The 16,241-nt window shown below is 38.7% G+C and overlaps 1 protein-coding gene across 2 annotated transcripts in view; it reads right to left on the reverse strand.

The window, feature by feature from the left end:
* MMP16 (matrix metallopeptidase 16) overlaps window positions 1–16,241 on the reverse strand; it is a 351,178-nt gene that overhangs the window by 142,239 nt on the left and 192,698 nt on the right. The window contains exon 1 of one of the 2 annotated variants that reach the window (XM_081496835.1): window positions 3,507–3,608. The exons of the other annotated variant lie outside the window; for it this stretch is intronic. Coding sequence (XP_081352961.1) covers window positions 3,507–3,568 — 62 coding nt within the window. The 5' untranslated portion in view covers window positions 3,569–3,608. Of the gene's footprint in view, window positions 1–3,506; window positions 3,609–16,241 lie in introns of those variants that run through there. 2 annotated transcript variants of the gene reach the window in all.

Genomic DNA, 16,241 nt, shown 5'->3' on the forward strand with positions numbered 1-16,241 from the left:
CTCTTGATGAAAATGAAAGAGGAGAGTGAAAAAGTTAGCTTAAATCTCAACGTTCAGAAAACTGAGATCATGACAATCGGTCCCATCACTTCATGGGAAATAGATGGGGAAACAATGGAAACAGTGACAGAACTTATTTGGGGGGGCTCCAAAATTACTGCAAATGGTGACTGCAGCCATGAAATTAAAAGAGGCTTGCTCCTTGGAAGGAAAGTTATGACCAACCTAGACAGCATATTAAAAAGCAGAGACATTACTTTGCCAACAAAGGTCCGTCTAGTCAAGGCTCTGTTTTTTCCAGTAGTCATGTGTGAATGTGCAAGTTGGACTATAAAGAAAGCTAAGCGCCAAAGAATTGATGCTTTTGAACTGTTGGAGAAGACTCTTGAGAGTCCCTTGGACTGCAAGGAGATCCAACCAGTCCATTCTAAAGAAAATCAGTCCTGAATATTCATTGGAAGGACTGATGCTGAAGCTGAAACTCTAATACTTTGGCCACCTGATGTGAAGAACTGACTCACTAGAAAGACCCTGATGCTGGGAAAGATTGAAAGCAGAAGGAGAAGGGGATGACAGAGGATGAGATGGTTGGATGGCATCACTGATTCAATATACATGAGTTTGAGCAAGCTCTAGGAGTAGGTGATGGACAGGGAGGCCTGGTGTGCTGCGGTTTATGGGGTCGCAAAGAGTCGGACAAGACCGAACTGACTGATTATATACTAAAAGTTTAAAAGAAGACTTAAACTCTGAACTGAACAAGGAGATATATGCCACTCTTTTCTAGCTTACACATAAGGAAATTATTTTAATAAGGTAAATAACATTTGTCTTTTTCCATTTTTTCTCCTTTTCAGTTTAAGCATTATCCCAATTTCTAAATAACAGCCATTCTCTCTGAATTTTTAATAATAACCAAATTTAACGCTTAAGAAATTTTTTCTGAATATGAGGTTTAGTATCACACAAATAAAATTTAAATATTAACATTAGGAAAATAAAATGTTGGTTTTGATTTATTGATTGTTAATGCTTATATAGATACAGTTGTCTAACTTCTTTTTTGGAAGGTCTCATTTGACCATTGTCATGTTTTCTATGTACTTTCTTCTTGTCTACAGAGAAACATTTTCATGATTTTGATAAGTTTTTCATTAGTGACTCATAAAATAACTTTACCATTCATTAGGTCATTAATTTAACAATTACAAACTAAAGCAGAATCTTCATGATGTTACATGCTTCAGAAAGTGAAAATGAGAAAAGAATCAATTTTCATTATATTTCATCAATTACTTAATTTCTATACTCTTTATATAGAAAATAATTGACTACAGAGATAACTGTCTAAAGGTGTCCATTTCATGAAAATAAATGAAATAGTTAACATATTACATGGATAAATCAGCTAACCAGCTTTTATAAACGTAATAATGTCATGCAACAATGAAAGCACAATTTATGCTTTTTAAGAAAGACAACACTTTTCTGATAACTGTTATACATTTGTCCACTTCTATTCCGTTGCCAGTAATAATGTAAACACTGGGGTTACCAGGCTTAAAAACTCCATTCTCATTTATAATGCATTGTAGAAGTACTTAGGAAAATCACTCTTTCCCTTTTTTTAAAGTCTCCAAACCAAATGAGATGTCTTGCAAATGCTAATGTCTATAAGGCTATCCAGCTCTATGAAGCTGAAGTCTCTGAAACTAAGAACCGAGATGTCTTACTTCCCAGGACTCTCTTAATCACTAAATTTGAAAGATATTTCACTAGACTATAAAACAGTAAAGGGCAGGGGATCTACATACTCCCAGTACCTGTACAATTCTGAGCACTTAAAAGATGCTTAATAAACAGGTGAATAGAGACATTTTTAATGAAAACACATTTTCATTATATTCTATAAGATCTAGATATACTCAGCTAATAAACATTAAGCATTAATGATGGACTTATGAACATTTCAATGGCTTTTATATATGAGTATTTCATTAATCATACTCTCAACCAAAAATTATATTTCTTAGGTAAGTACTTATTCTGACTCATCTCCCTGAAAGTATTGTGAGACTAAATAATATTTAATTATTAAATATTAATAAATTTACTTAATGTGAGATGTGACTACAGTTACTTTTAGCAAAAGAAAAGATTTAAGCAAACACTCTGGGAGGAAAAATCATTTTTAAAATGGATAGTGGGATAAAAGTTGACGATTTGTATTTATATTGATATGTTATCAGGATAAAGTGCATTTCAATGAGGATATATTCTCTAGAATTACTTCCAGAACACACAAACTGAAAAGATGAAAGCAGTCATGTTTTTTCAAACATTCAAACTTATTAATGTGAATCTCCATTTTAAGTTGTGCACATGTTGGATCAGTAAAAATTTTCTCAGTGAAGCACTGCATCTTCCAAAGGACAAGGGTTTTAGAGATGAGTATTAATTTGGTTCCTATGCTCAAAGATATCTCTGCTAAGTTCCTTATGTATTTCTTTAGCTTTTTCCCATTTCATATAATTTTTGCTTGTGCTCCAACTATTTATTTACTCATTCCATCATGATCTATTTTCTTACAATATTTTTAAGCTATTATAATATGCTAAGAGATATATGAAAAAAAGTGTGGATAAAAAGATAAGACAAGCTCTTGAAGAGTTCCCAGTCTAAGTTAACAGTATGATTAAAAGACAGTATAACTGGTTAAGTATTCTCACATCTCCATCTAGCCATCTTGTCATCATTTCTAACTTTACATGTAATTTGAAAATTATGATTTACCAGCTCCGAACTTGCAACAATTCCTCTGATAACTTATCTCAGCCAAAAGTCTTTATAAATGTCTAGGTCAGATATCCAGGTAACATATTCCACAGATCTCTCCTCACTCTAATCAGTCATCATGTAGTCTCTTCTGCCTCCAAAACTTCTCTGTATCTCTCACTCTTAGCAGTGCCTCCTCACTCCTCAAGATTAATCTTTTCAAAGCACGGATGTGTTTCCTACATGTTCTGAGCACAAACTGCTTTTATAGACAGAATCTTATTCAGGCATACTCAGCAAGGGTAAGCCTTGTTCCCTTAATTCCCAAGATCCACACAAGTTCCTACAGAACCCTGCTCTTGACGCCAACTGTCTTGCTGTTCACACTGTTTGCTGAACCCAGGGTAGGCAAGGCGCACGCTGAGGATGGAAGGAGACTCGAAGAGCCACAGGAAGTGCAGACACATTTATTCTCTCCTGGCTGACACAGCGGCCATAAAACAGCCTCTCTACTGGTTCTGCAGCAGCAGCCACAGCATAACCATAATGGAGCCATAACACAGCCATGACATAAGCTCATAGAAACAACCATGATGCCACTCCAGTGAAGCCCCAGTGCTCTAGCAGCCAGGGCTTCTGTGGTGAAGCTCTTACAGGCGTATAACACAAAGCAGCTCATGACCAAATAAGTCCCTCGTGACCAAGCAAGTACCTCATGACCCAATGAGTACCTTGTGAGGAAGTGAGTACCATGTGACCAAGCGAGTACCTCGTGACTCAGTGAGTCCCTCATGACGAAGTGAGTACCACATGACGAAGCGAGTCCCTCGTGACCAAGCGAGTTCCTCATGACCCAGTGAGTACCTCATGACCAAGTGAGTACCTCGTGACCCAGTGAGTACCTCATGACCAAATAAGTCCCTCGTGACCAAGCAAGACCTCATGACCCAGTGAGTACCTCGTGAGGAAGTGAGTACCATGTGACCAAGCGAGTACCTCGTGACTCAGTGAGTCCCTCATGACAAAGTGAGTACCATGTGATGAAGCGAGTCCCTCGTGACCAAGCGAGTTCCTCATGACCCAGTGAGTACCTCATGACCAAGTGAGAACCTCGTGACAAAGCAAGTACCTCATGACCCAGTGAGTACCTCATGACCAAATAAGTCCCTCGTGACCAAGCAAGTACCTCATGACCAAGTGAGAACCTCGTGACAAAGCAAGTACCTCATGACCCAGTGAGTACCTCATGACCAAGTGAGTACCTCGTGACCCAGTGAGTACCTCATGACCAAATAAGTCCCTCGTGACCAAGCAAGTACCTCATGACCAAGTGAGAACCTCGTGACAAAGCAAGTACCTCATGACCCAGTGAGTACCTCATGACCAAATAAGTCCCTCGTGACCAAGCAAGTACCTCATGACCAAGTGAGAACCTCGTGACAAAGCGAGTACCTCGTGACCCAGTGAGTACCTCGTTAGGAAGCGAGTACCACGTGACCAAGTGAGAACCTCGCGACAAAGCGAGTCCCTCGTGACCAAGCGAGTGCCTCGTGATGTGTATGTGCAGTGCTGTAAGTGATCTCAGCTGTTACATAAACATTATTTACAAAACATGGGGCAAGAGCGAGAGGCTGTGGGGCAAGAGAGCCTGACCACACCATCTTGGCTAATTTTCTCTTTCCCTACACTCCATCCCTTCAGAGTCTCTCGCCTCCTAGTCTACAAGCAGTCCATCTTCCACGATACTTCCTTGCTAAGTAACGCTGTCCCTTGCAACAGCAGTAGCTACAACAACAGTGACATCCCCACTACAGGGCAAAACCCAACGTCAGGTATCATGTTTCAGTCCTTGCCCTCATGGGGCTCGAAGAGCCATCCACCCCATGTGGAGTGCCCTTATCTTTCTTGGCCAAGTCCAGCCCACCATCAGGCCTTGTGAGACTGCGGGAAAGCCTCCACTGGGGCAACTCCACTCCTGCGGAATTTTTATTAAGGACCCGCAAAGCCCCCCACAGGCACCGGGCCCACCCCTTCAAGGAGGGGATTTTTTGTGTATTTTCCACAGCCCATCCACAAAATTCCAAATGCTTTCACACCGCTCTAAATCTTCAAGAGAATCAGAGGTTAGTAGCACATCCTAGGACACAGCCTTTACAGTACACTGTTCTAAATCTACATCATACAACATAGGACAGAGGTTCTGACTTGCTGTAAACAAGGTTGCATTTGGGACCGGTATCAACCAGGGCCATCACTCTCTAAACATTAGCTCGTGATCATCGAATTCCAAGTTCTACTTGGGGCCTCTGGTTCCTGCTTGGGTTTTTTGGGCAGGCCCCCTGGTCTGAGTTCTATTCAAAGTGAAAAAAGTCATCATGGAAAGGATCGTCCTCAGGCACCAGGTAATCTTTTAATTATCTGCCCAGAATCTCTGGCTGTGGGTGCTTCTCAAACTTGGTAAAGTGCTGCTCCGGTCTCAGTTGCCTCCACAGCTCTAGGATCAGAGATCAGGCTGTCCACCAACTTTATTTCTGTCAACTCCCACTGCCAGCAAATCAGCCCACATTTGCATTCTTGTTACTCAGATGGGGCCTTTACCAGCTCGGGTCCCCTTTGGGGTCTTCACACTTCTAATCCCCTTTGCCTGCAGCCATCCCTCTATTTCTCCCAAGGTAGCCACCATTGAGATCACCTCAGAGCTGGGGTGCCCACATAGGGTGCAAGAATAGCAGTCAGGGATCCAAAAGTGGTAGACGGGGGCATTGTTCAAAATGGCATCTTGAATGCCACAAGTAAAACGCTCATCTTCTGGGCCTTTGGTGTTTGGGTTAAATATTGATTGCTTCATGCCCAGTTCTCTCACTCCTTGGGTCAACTCAGCAGAGGTATACCATTTACTCACGGTATCCGGAAGCTTTCCCACAATTGACCACATAGTGCAAATGGCAGCGTTAATCCATTTCCATGAGGGCATGTGTTTGGTTAGGTGCATCTTGCATGGGTCACCAGGATTCTGCAGCCTTTGTCTCAGTGAGGGGTGAGTGGCTATAGATGCCAGTTCTACCTCATCCCCAACACATATAATCCTGTGCACCGCTGTGTCCCAAAGTCGCAAGAGCCATGCTGCAAAAGGGTTCCCCTTGCTTTTGCCGAAATTTCATACCCAAGTCAACTGACTCCGCTGGAGTATATGGTCGATATGTCATGAACTCAGTCACATTGGAGGCCCCTTGAGGATGCCCTCCTCCTCTCCCCAGACCATAGGCTTCTCATGCTTCCCTTTCTGCTGTACAACAGGCCTCGCTGCCAAGCGGGGACCTGCGGTCTCACAGAGTTCATTATCACTGTCACTTACTGCCTCGCTCTCAGGCATGCTGGGCTCTTCAGGGCCGTGGGTTCTTGCTCTAACGCCAGTATACATTGCTGTAGTTCTTCCAAGTGTCTCTGTATGTCATATACCAGCATGGCATCACAGAGAGCACTACCCATATTCTCCTTCAGGGCAGTCAGGAAAATCCACCCCACGGTGCCAGCGGCAGTCCGTGCCATCTTGTTCTGCAAATGGGAACTCATGGCCTGTAACGCCATTTCAGTGCTGTCTGGGGACCTATCCACTGCTTCCCAGTCTTCCACCAGAGCCCATGCAGAGAGAATTGCAGCCACACGGTGCCACATGCCATCTGCTGGCCACTGGCTTCCTCCATCCAGGGGCGCCTCAGGCTCCTCTACCTGCTGGGCATCCTCCTGTCTACACCAATTGAATCTCTGATCCTGCTCATGACGTCAACTGTCTTGGTGTTCACACTGTTCACTGAACCCAGGGTAGGCAAGGTGTGAGCTAACAGGCTGGAAGGAGAGTCGAGGAGCTGTAGGAATTCCAGATGGGTTCATTCTCTCCTGGCTGGCATGGCAGTCATAATACAACCCCTCTCCCGGCTGTAGCAGCAGCAGCAGCAGCCACAGCATAAGCATAACAGAGCCATAAAGTAGCCATGACGCAACCTCATATAACCCTGATGCCACTCCAACGTAGCCCCAGTGCCATGGCAGCCAGGGCTTTCACAGTGAAGTTCTTACAGGCGTACGGCACAGAACACCTCGTGACCAAGCAAGTACCTCGTGACGCGCACGCACAGTGTTATAACTGATCTCAGTTGTTACATAAACACCATTTACAAAACGTGGGGCCAGAGCGAGAGGCTGTGGGGTGAGAGTGCCAGATCATGCCATCCTGGCTAATTTGCTCTTTCCCTACAAGAACCAGATCTCTTTCTGCCTTTGTGTACAGTGACTTCAGTCTGGAACGTTTTTTCCGCCTTGTTGACAGTGACAGTCCTGATCTTCCTGCATTATTTAACTTTCACAGGTACAGTTTACCATGTCAACACAGCCTGTATTACAGTGTATAAGCCAATGTGTACATGTCTGTCTCTGTCTTCCCCTAGCCTGTGCTTCTAGCCAGAGAGCACTATATGGGGCCCATACCCAGTGATGTTTCCAATGAGGAACATGAAGCAAATGAACGGTCTTCATGTAATTGTTTTTTGCACATAATTACCCCTCCACCACTATCCTATAAGTTTCTTAAGGACTTTGTAACTCATAGCTCTATGCCTTGAACAAATGCTTCTATAGATGGATATTATGTGGAAACTTTTATATACGATTAAATCATAAAGTAGGTGACTTAGGTGTAAGAAATAAACACAAGAACAGGCATAATGTAATATAAACTAACAATCTAACTCAAAAGAACACTTAACAGGCATTGGTCAAGATAATCCTATGTTAACCTCACCAATATATATATATATATATATATATATATCTAAATATTCTAGCACAGAGATATTAGCAGGTATTAATTATCAAAATATGTCAGGTCTCCAAAATATGATCAGAGCACATGGTGACACCAAATGCAACATGCAGTGTTTGAGCTAAATCTGTCCTCAGGAGTTTTATGTGATTCCAACCATTTATTCATTAATTTTATAAGCATTTGTTTTTCTTACAGTTTTTAAGTTCTCTATGACATAAAGAATGGTCAGTGTTTATTAGAACTTATCAATGAATTAAATGTTGTCTAACACTAAAAGTAAAATTAGAATATTAATGTTGCTATTCAGGTAAAGTCTGGTGATTCACTTCTACTTACCATGCACCAAAATGCTAGTTGCATTCACATATCAATTTGATAAATCTCATATTTACCTATACAGAAGAATGTAAAACTGCATGCAAAATGTAAAATTGATTGATTGTCTCACCCAAGATAATAGCTTCATCATATGAAAAGAAAAGGTATTGAAGTGCACTTATGTGTGTGTGTATTATTTTCAAGAAGCACTTTTTCAGTATCGTTACTAAAGCGCTTCTCTTTTTTGGTGTGTCAACACACATACACCTGTGTTTCTCTATTGACTTAGGTGCTAAGAATTTTAACTTGACATTCCAAAACAAAGATGTGGGGAATGAGCCCTGGGCTGAGGATGGTAGGCTGCAAGAGAGACATTTTGTAAAATCAAGGTGTAAATAATGGCATCACCCAACTTTCATAAATATAATACTGCTATTAAGTATTGGTTTAACTGCTTAGAACCCAGAACATTTTTAAACTAGTTCAGCAGATCATTAATATCTTCATTTAAATTAACACAACTCAAAAATTAAAATAATTAAAATCAATTTTCTTGTGAAAAGTTACACTATATAAGTTGAAAGCAGGGATTCTAGAGCCAGACTACCAGGGTTTTCCTTCCAGTTCCACTGATTGACAAGCCCTGTGCTATTAGTCAGCCTACTGTTTTTTCTATCCTTTAGCTGCCTCTTCTTTGAAAAGAGACAATTGTACTATAAAGAGTTAATGTGAGAATTAAACTAGTTAAATCATATGAAATACTTAGAACAGTTCCTGACACATAGTAATGTTATTAACTAATAATTATAATACTTAATATTATTTTATGAATATCAGGAAGTGGTTGCCCTACTAGTAGTAGAACCAGCAGTACACAGATAGCTATGTGTCTACATTTTTCAATTCACTTTGGCTTGTAAGTTGACCTAAAGCACTTATTTTATTCAAGACAGGGATAATCCTAGTATTTTGATAACAAACATAACAACAGGTACATTATCCTCTTTTATGTAAATAATGTAACCACAAGCTTCTAAACAAGTTTGCAGAAATGCTAAGAGCCACTATACACTAAACTGTATTCATTACCTTCAGTTAAAAAAAATGAGTTGGGCATTTATGTCAAACATTTGGGGCTACCCATTGTACGACTCCAAGAGGTTCCTTCAAGTTGTAGTCCATGCCCCTGATGATGCTAGTGGAGCTGCAGGAAGGCACCTCCTCAACAGAATAAGTGAGAATGCTGCCCTTTGGGGTTGAGATTGCAGTGGCTTTGTGCACATATATCTAACTTTAGCAAGAGAAAAAGATGTCAAAAGTATATATATTGTGTGCATTATGAATCAGTAATCTCTGAAAAATATTCATCAGCATAATACATTAAACAGGTTTCTATCCTCCAAACTTTTCCAGGTTCTAATGAAAGGTAAGAGTAACATCTACTGTCAAAGTTGACCAAGAAATCTCTCTAGAAATTTAAAAAATTTGCTTATTTTGATCGCCTTAAAATTCTTAGGCTTTGCTTGTATTCATAGAGCCAAAGTCAACAATCATGAAGGAAATTTTTCAAAAGTTAATTAAGTTAGGGCTCAAAATGTAGATAGACTGATAGCTCACTCTAGTCCAGAATATCTTTTTTTTCTATCAACTCGTTAGCTGCCTGCATGGACACACATGTTATTCATAAAGATGAAACTGCAAAGTTAAACTACTTAAAAACCCATGCGCAGAGAATAAATGAACTAAGACTCCATGATCTGCAATGTGAGCAAAAGCTCTGTTAAGAGTGTGAACTCTTATTTAAGGGTCCACACCTCACCTTTAACGGGTCTCTAATGACCCTTCATTTAGCTATCAACCAACCCTCTGTACAGAGAAGGCAGTGGCACCCCACTCCAGTCCTCTTGCCCAGAAAATCCCATGGACGGAGGAGCCTGGTAGGCTGAGTCCATGGGAGTCTCGAAGAGTCAGACATGACTGAGCGACTTCACTTTCACTGTTCCCTTTCATGCACTGGAGAAGGAAATGGCAACCCACTCCAGTACTCTTGCCTGGAAAATCCCAGGGACGGCGGAGCCTGGTAGGCTGCAGTCCATGGGGTCGCTAAGACTGAGCGACTCCCCTTTCACTTTTACTTCCATGCATTGGGGAAGGAAATGGCAACCCACTCCAGTGTTCTTGTCTGGAGGATCCCAGGGACAGCGGAGCCTGGTGGGCGGCCGTCTATGGGGTCGCACAGAGTCGGACACGACTGAAGCGACTTAGCAGCAGCAGCAGCCCTCTGTAGTTACCAAAATGTATATTGACCCATGCTATAATGTTATAACTTTGAGTACCATTGCTATATTAAAAAATAATAAAGAAAAAACTTTAATTACTGATAGATCTATCTTTTACATCCAAATTAAAAATGAAGAGAGTCTTAACTTGATAATTTAGACAAAAAAATAAAAATCATGAAATATACAGACAAGTAAACCAAAAAACTTATGCTTCTGGATATATCTAAGTAAATATTTGAATTCCAAAATCAAGAGTTCAAATATCACAACAGTTTCTGATAATTCTCTGAATAAAGCTACTTATTTCATTTTTAATTTTTAATTAAGACAAATTTCTAGGCATGGTTTAAACAAACCAAATTACTGATATTATCTATTATATATATACAAACATATATATGTGTCTGCAAATATATATATATATGTATGTGTGTTCACACACACACACACACTATATATATCTGGAGAGAGAAAGAAAATGAAAGATCACCTTACAAATCCCATCAAGTATTCTTTTGGGGAAAACACTGTACACATAAAAAGTTAAACTAAAATTTAAAAATACATAATATTATTAAAACATATTAGACTCTTATCACCTTATTATATTTTTGTGCTCTTGCAAAATACTTCAATTTATGCATAACACAGATTATTTCACTTATGGAATTTAACTAAGCTTGCTTACTAAAATTAGTTGAGCAACCAATAATTTAGAAGAACCATTACAATATATGATAGTGAGCTCATTTTGGGGTGGAGGTGATGTAAGTATTTATTACTATCTCTCCAATAGTAATGCTAATTAATTCAAAAGCTATATATTGAAAACATGCCACTTAGGGTAATAAGCAAATCTGTTACTTGAAAATGGTTAACTTCTTTAATATAATATAGGGATATCATAATTGGCATCATTACTTTTAATTATCCAAGAATTATAGATTGAATCCATCAAATATCTGTCAAAAGAAAACAACTGACTGAATCAACAGTCTAAATTTAGATAAACATTTATGGGATCTGAAAATGAATCCTAAGACATTATTTTAATACTGATGAACAACTTTAGGTCTCCAACTATACTACATGCTTTATGTAATAAGACTTAGATAAAAAAAATTCATAGCTTATAATTTGACTATGTAAAATAATAGAATGCAGTTTCAGCATGGATTGTTACCACACATACATTTGATATTACAGAAGCTCATAGAATTGTTTAAGTTGTGTAACTACAGGAACTCAGTTCCATTCAGTCTCTCAAGTCGTGTCTGACTCTTTGCAACCCCATGAACCGCAGCATGCCAGGCCTCCCTGTCCATCACCAACTCCCGGAGTTTACCCTAACTTATGTCCATTGAGTCGGTGATACCATCTAACCATCTAATCCTCTGTCGTCCCCTTCTCCTCCCACCTTCAATCTTTCCCAACATCAGAGTCTTTTCAAATGAGTCAGCTCTTCGCATCAGGTGGCCAAAATATTGGAGTTTCAACTTCAGCATCAGTCCTTCCAATGAACACTCAGGACTGATTTCCTTTAGGATGGACTGGTTGGATCCCTTTGCAGTCCAAGGGACTTTCAAGAGTCTTCTCCAACACCACAGTTCAAAAGCATCAATTCTTTGGCGCTCAGCTTTCTTTATACTCCAACTCTCACCATGAATGACTACTAGAAAAACCAAAGCCTTGACTAGACTTTTGTTGGCAAAGTAATGTCTCTGCTTTTTAATATGCTATCTAGGTTGGTCATAACTTTCCTTCCAAGGAGCAAGCGTCTTTTAATTTCATGGCTGCAGTCACCATCTGCAGTGATTTTGGAGCCCAAAAAAATAAAGTCAGCCACTGTTTCCACTGTTTCCCCATCTATTTGCCATGAAGTGATGGGACCGGATTACAGGGATTATACTTACAAAAATGGTACATCATCTGAGCTGAGTATCCTGAGCAACTAAGAGCTCATGACTGGGGGCTTCCCTGATAGCTCAGCTGGTAAAGAATCTGCCTGTAATGTGGGAGACCTGGCTTCAATCCCTGGGTTGGGAAGATCCCCTGGAAGAGGGCATGGCAACCCACTCCAGTATTCTTGCCTGGAGAATCCCCACGGACAGAGGAGCCTGGCGGGCTGCAGTCCACGGGGTCGCAAAGAGTCGGACACAGCTGAGTGACTAAGAACTGCACAGAGGATTTATCAGAGGAGGAAACAGACAAGAGGGGAATGAAGCCACAGGGTTTCTAGTATGAGTGGCAATGAGAGTGACACAGAGGACAGAGGAGGCATCACAGTCTAGGAAGGAAATGATGATGTAACAAGGCTTTAACGGGTTCACCTAGAAATAACTACCAGGTATAACACTCCATTTCAAGGGAAAGGTGCTTTTTCAATTCCAAAATAATTGAGTTAGAATAAAATTCCTTTAAAGAAAAAAAAAAAACACCAAAAACAAACAAACAAAACAAAAGCAGAAAAACTGGTTGGTTTTAAATTTAAGGCTGCTTATTTAGTTGATCTTTCATTATAACGCTGTAACTCACAGAAATTTTACTGTAACACCTACACGGTGACACAATTCTTTCTCTCGGTCTGGAATCTGACCCATTGTATGCCAGAAGAAGACCCATGCCTTTCTCTATACCTCTGTTATTTTTTACATCATCCTGCCTAAGAAGAGTTACAAACTGTTCAGACCCCTTTCCACATGAAGGGTTCAAATAAATCCTGCACACATTCCTCTTCCATTATCTCCTGACAAAGACCTTTTTCTAGCTACTTTAGAAAATCAAACCTATCCACGCTGAGTCTTTTCAGTGATCAGCAGGGGCTCTAAAATGTGGGGGAAACACAAGTGACTCCTTTTACAGGAACCAGCGGTCTCATTTTAGTATCTAGTTGTATTCCAGGTCACAATTTATTGTTGTTTTTAAAACTGAGTCATAATTTCCATAAAAGATTATCAGTTCTGCATTAGGGAAGAAGAAAGCTTGTCCACAACACTTTTTAAATTGTTGGTATAAAGAGTTCTGTATCATACACAGCAACAAAACACAGGACTTGCTGGAGATTGCGCTTAATAATTTAACACTATATTTATTTTGGATGAGAGGTATGTTATGACTAAAACGAAAATTTCATAGCATACTATTAAGAGAGAATTGTAATGATAATAGGGTAGCAGTACCAAAATTCTATTTTGGTAGAAATAGAAATTCTATTTCAAAATTCTATTCCCAATATTGATAACAGGTTTGTTATTTTCAAAGAATGCATTATATTAATTGTTCATCCTGTTTTCACAAATGCAAATCAAAGTTCATATTTAAGTATCTCTTTCAAAATATTAGGGGAGGTAACATTTATTTTTATCAAACTGCTTGCAAACCGTTTAATCTTCAATTATTTGTTATTTGTTTTCTTATTTTGATGAAACAGAAATAGTATGACTAACATCATGGTATAAGTAATCAGAAGCAAAATACAATTTTAAAATTATATATTACATTAACTTAATATGTAGGAATCAATTATATGTGCCTGAACCCAGATATTTTATGTATTTAAGAAAAACATGTCATTTCTCAAAGACACACAGCATGGTATGGTGGGAAGTTCCCCAAGTAAATGTCAAAAATTCTGGACTCTGAAACTAATTCAGATTTCACTTATACTTTGACTTTCAGTTTTAAAAAAGTAGAGAGAAAAATGTATTCTTATCTTCCCTATTGCGTAGGGTTGATATATATTGATCATTATAAATGCTGAAGTATCTTGAGTATCAAGGACTCAATGGACACAAATAATTCTTCCCTGCACAGAAAGAATTAATCATCTCCTTTGCTATCTAGAAACAATAATGCTATTTGACAATGTTACGGAACTTATAGTGTACTTGTGGCAAAATAATTTGTGACTATGTCCAGCTATAAAGTTAACTTGAAGTTCCTTTTATTTCTAATAGAAAAACTAAATTTTATTGACTTTAATATCAATGAAAAATATGTTCAGACATAACTGTCAATAAACTACATCACATTGTTATTGACAATTATTAATAATAATAAGACAAATATTTTGATGATACAGAATATGATGAAAAAAATCACAGAATGCAAAATAACACTTTATGTTGTCTAGTTCTTTCTGTTTATCAGTGTTTCCAAAATTACTATTTTACTCTCAGTTTTTAAATAATGATTTTTTTATACCTTGCCCATAGGCACGTAATTCATTTTTTCCCTCACTGAAGAAAAAACAACCAAATATCCACAAACTTGTCTACCAGTTTTTTTTAACCTAAGTTGTTTTTCAAACGTTGCTCCTTTGGTTAACTTCTATCTCACTGTCTCCGCTTTTCTTCATTTTATCCTCTGAAAAAATGGAATTTTTGGAAAATCTTTATCCTCATTATTAGAATTCTTTCCTGTTTTCCTCTCCCATTGAAAAGGATCTTGGTAACTAAGGTGTATTCTTCTTTGTGTTATAACACTGATCATAATGTTTTGCGACATGATGTATTGTACTACTCAAGCAATTTTCTATATTTCTCTAATTTGTATCTTTCACTCAGAACACAACATGGAGCAGAGATAATAAAGATTAAATAAGGAATCAAGGATAAAATCAGTTGTGTTTGCTATATGATAAAAGCTGTATCTATTTTGCTCTGATTTCTTCTAAGACAGCCAGATATAATATTTCATACTTTTGTGTTTTTATCACAACTACTCCTCGGTTGAAAAAGTTATAAATACAGAACAGTATGTACTTAATAAGTATTGGTTTTTAGCATAGAAATATCCTTACGATATGATCTGCTGAACTGTCATTAAAATGAGTCACCAGTCTACATGAAACCAGACTTACCAAGATGTCTTATTTTTATGCTTCTTCATTTAACTTTTCCTCTGCCAAAACTACCATCTTATTTATTTTTGTGATGTTTTTAATGAGAGAGTGGTATCAATTATTTCTCCAAAATTATTGTTTTATAAAATCCAAGAATATCTGTATTGAGTCTGTTGACAGATATGACTATGTAAGTTAGAAGAACTTCTAAGCTCATCAGCACTATAATGCTTATTCAAGATTTGTTCATTCTCTATACATTCAGCTGTTTATTGGTCTCAGAGACCAGAATATCTACTACATTATTCTTGATGTTGTCTTGTTTAGGAATTATCCAACGGTGAATTTCCATAGAAATTACTTGTGGCAGATGTTGACTTGTATCTTCCAGAAGCTTTAACTTCCACCATTGCCATTGGTGCCCCTGGCATGTCTCATGATGACTGTCATAGTCCATACTGAGGAATCGTGTAATCGACACCCCCCAAAAAAATCACAGTGGCATTTTGACCTGTGATTGACTCTGTGAATTGGACTCTGTGAATGACTTGCTAAAACACATGTGGATTACTAAATCTACTATGAAATATCTATGTTGTTGGCCCTTTCACACTGTATTTTCTTAACAAGTTGTGGGAACAGGCTATAAGGGTGGATTTTAAGAGACAGTAATTGCTGCAATTAAGTTCCTTTGAAGAACAGACTATGTTATTTGAATCTCCATATGCCTCTTTCACAGATAAAATGCCCAGGAAAGAGTAACTGATTGAATACATAAATGAACAAATGATTGCTAAAACAATAAATAAAATAACAAATATTATTAAAGAGTAGAAATAAGCCCTTTGTTACTAAAAGATTGAAAGCACAGACTTTTCAGTGAAAACTCTTCCCTTGACTTCACTAGTGTGAGAACTGTCACTAAAAGAAAGCTAGTAAACTATTAGCGGGCTCTCTGACTCTCTCCCCATCAAAAACAGAGCTCGATTTGTCCTGTTTCTCATTTTCCTTGGTTTCAATATTTCGACTCTGGTCAGTTTCAAGCTACTGTGATGACGTCATTTGGGGAAAGAGATGCGCGCACTCCGCCTCCTGCAGCCGTCCGAGCCAGCTCCAGCGCATCACGGATCACCATTCTTGTAGTGGCTTCCGCTGTATATCTGTTTTGACTCCCAGTTGGTATTTTCTTTCTTATTTGGAA

Source organism: Giraffa tippelskirchi, chromosome 6 (assembly GCF_054371585.1).
Source record: "Giraffa tippelskirchi isolate mGirTip1 chromosome 6, T2T-mGirTip1v1.2.pri, whole genome shotgun sequence".
In the NCBI taxonomy this organism is placed as follows: Eukaryota; Metazoa; Chordata; class Mammalia; order Artiodactyla; family Giraffidae; genus Giraffa; species Giraffa tippelskirchi.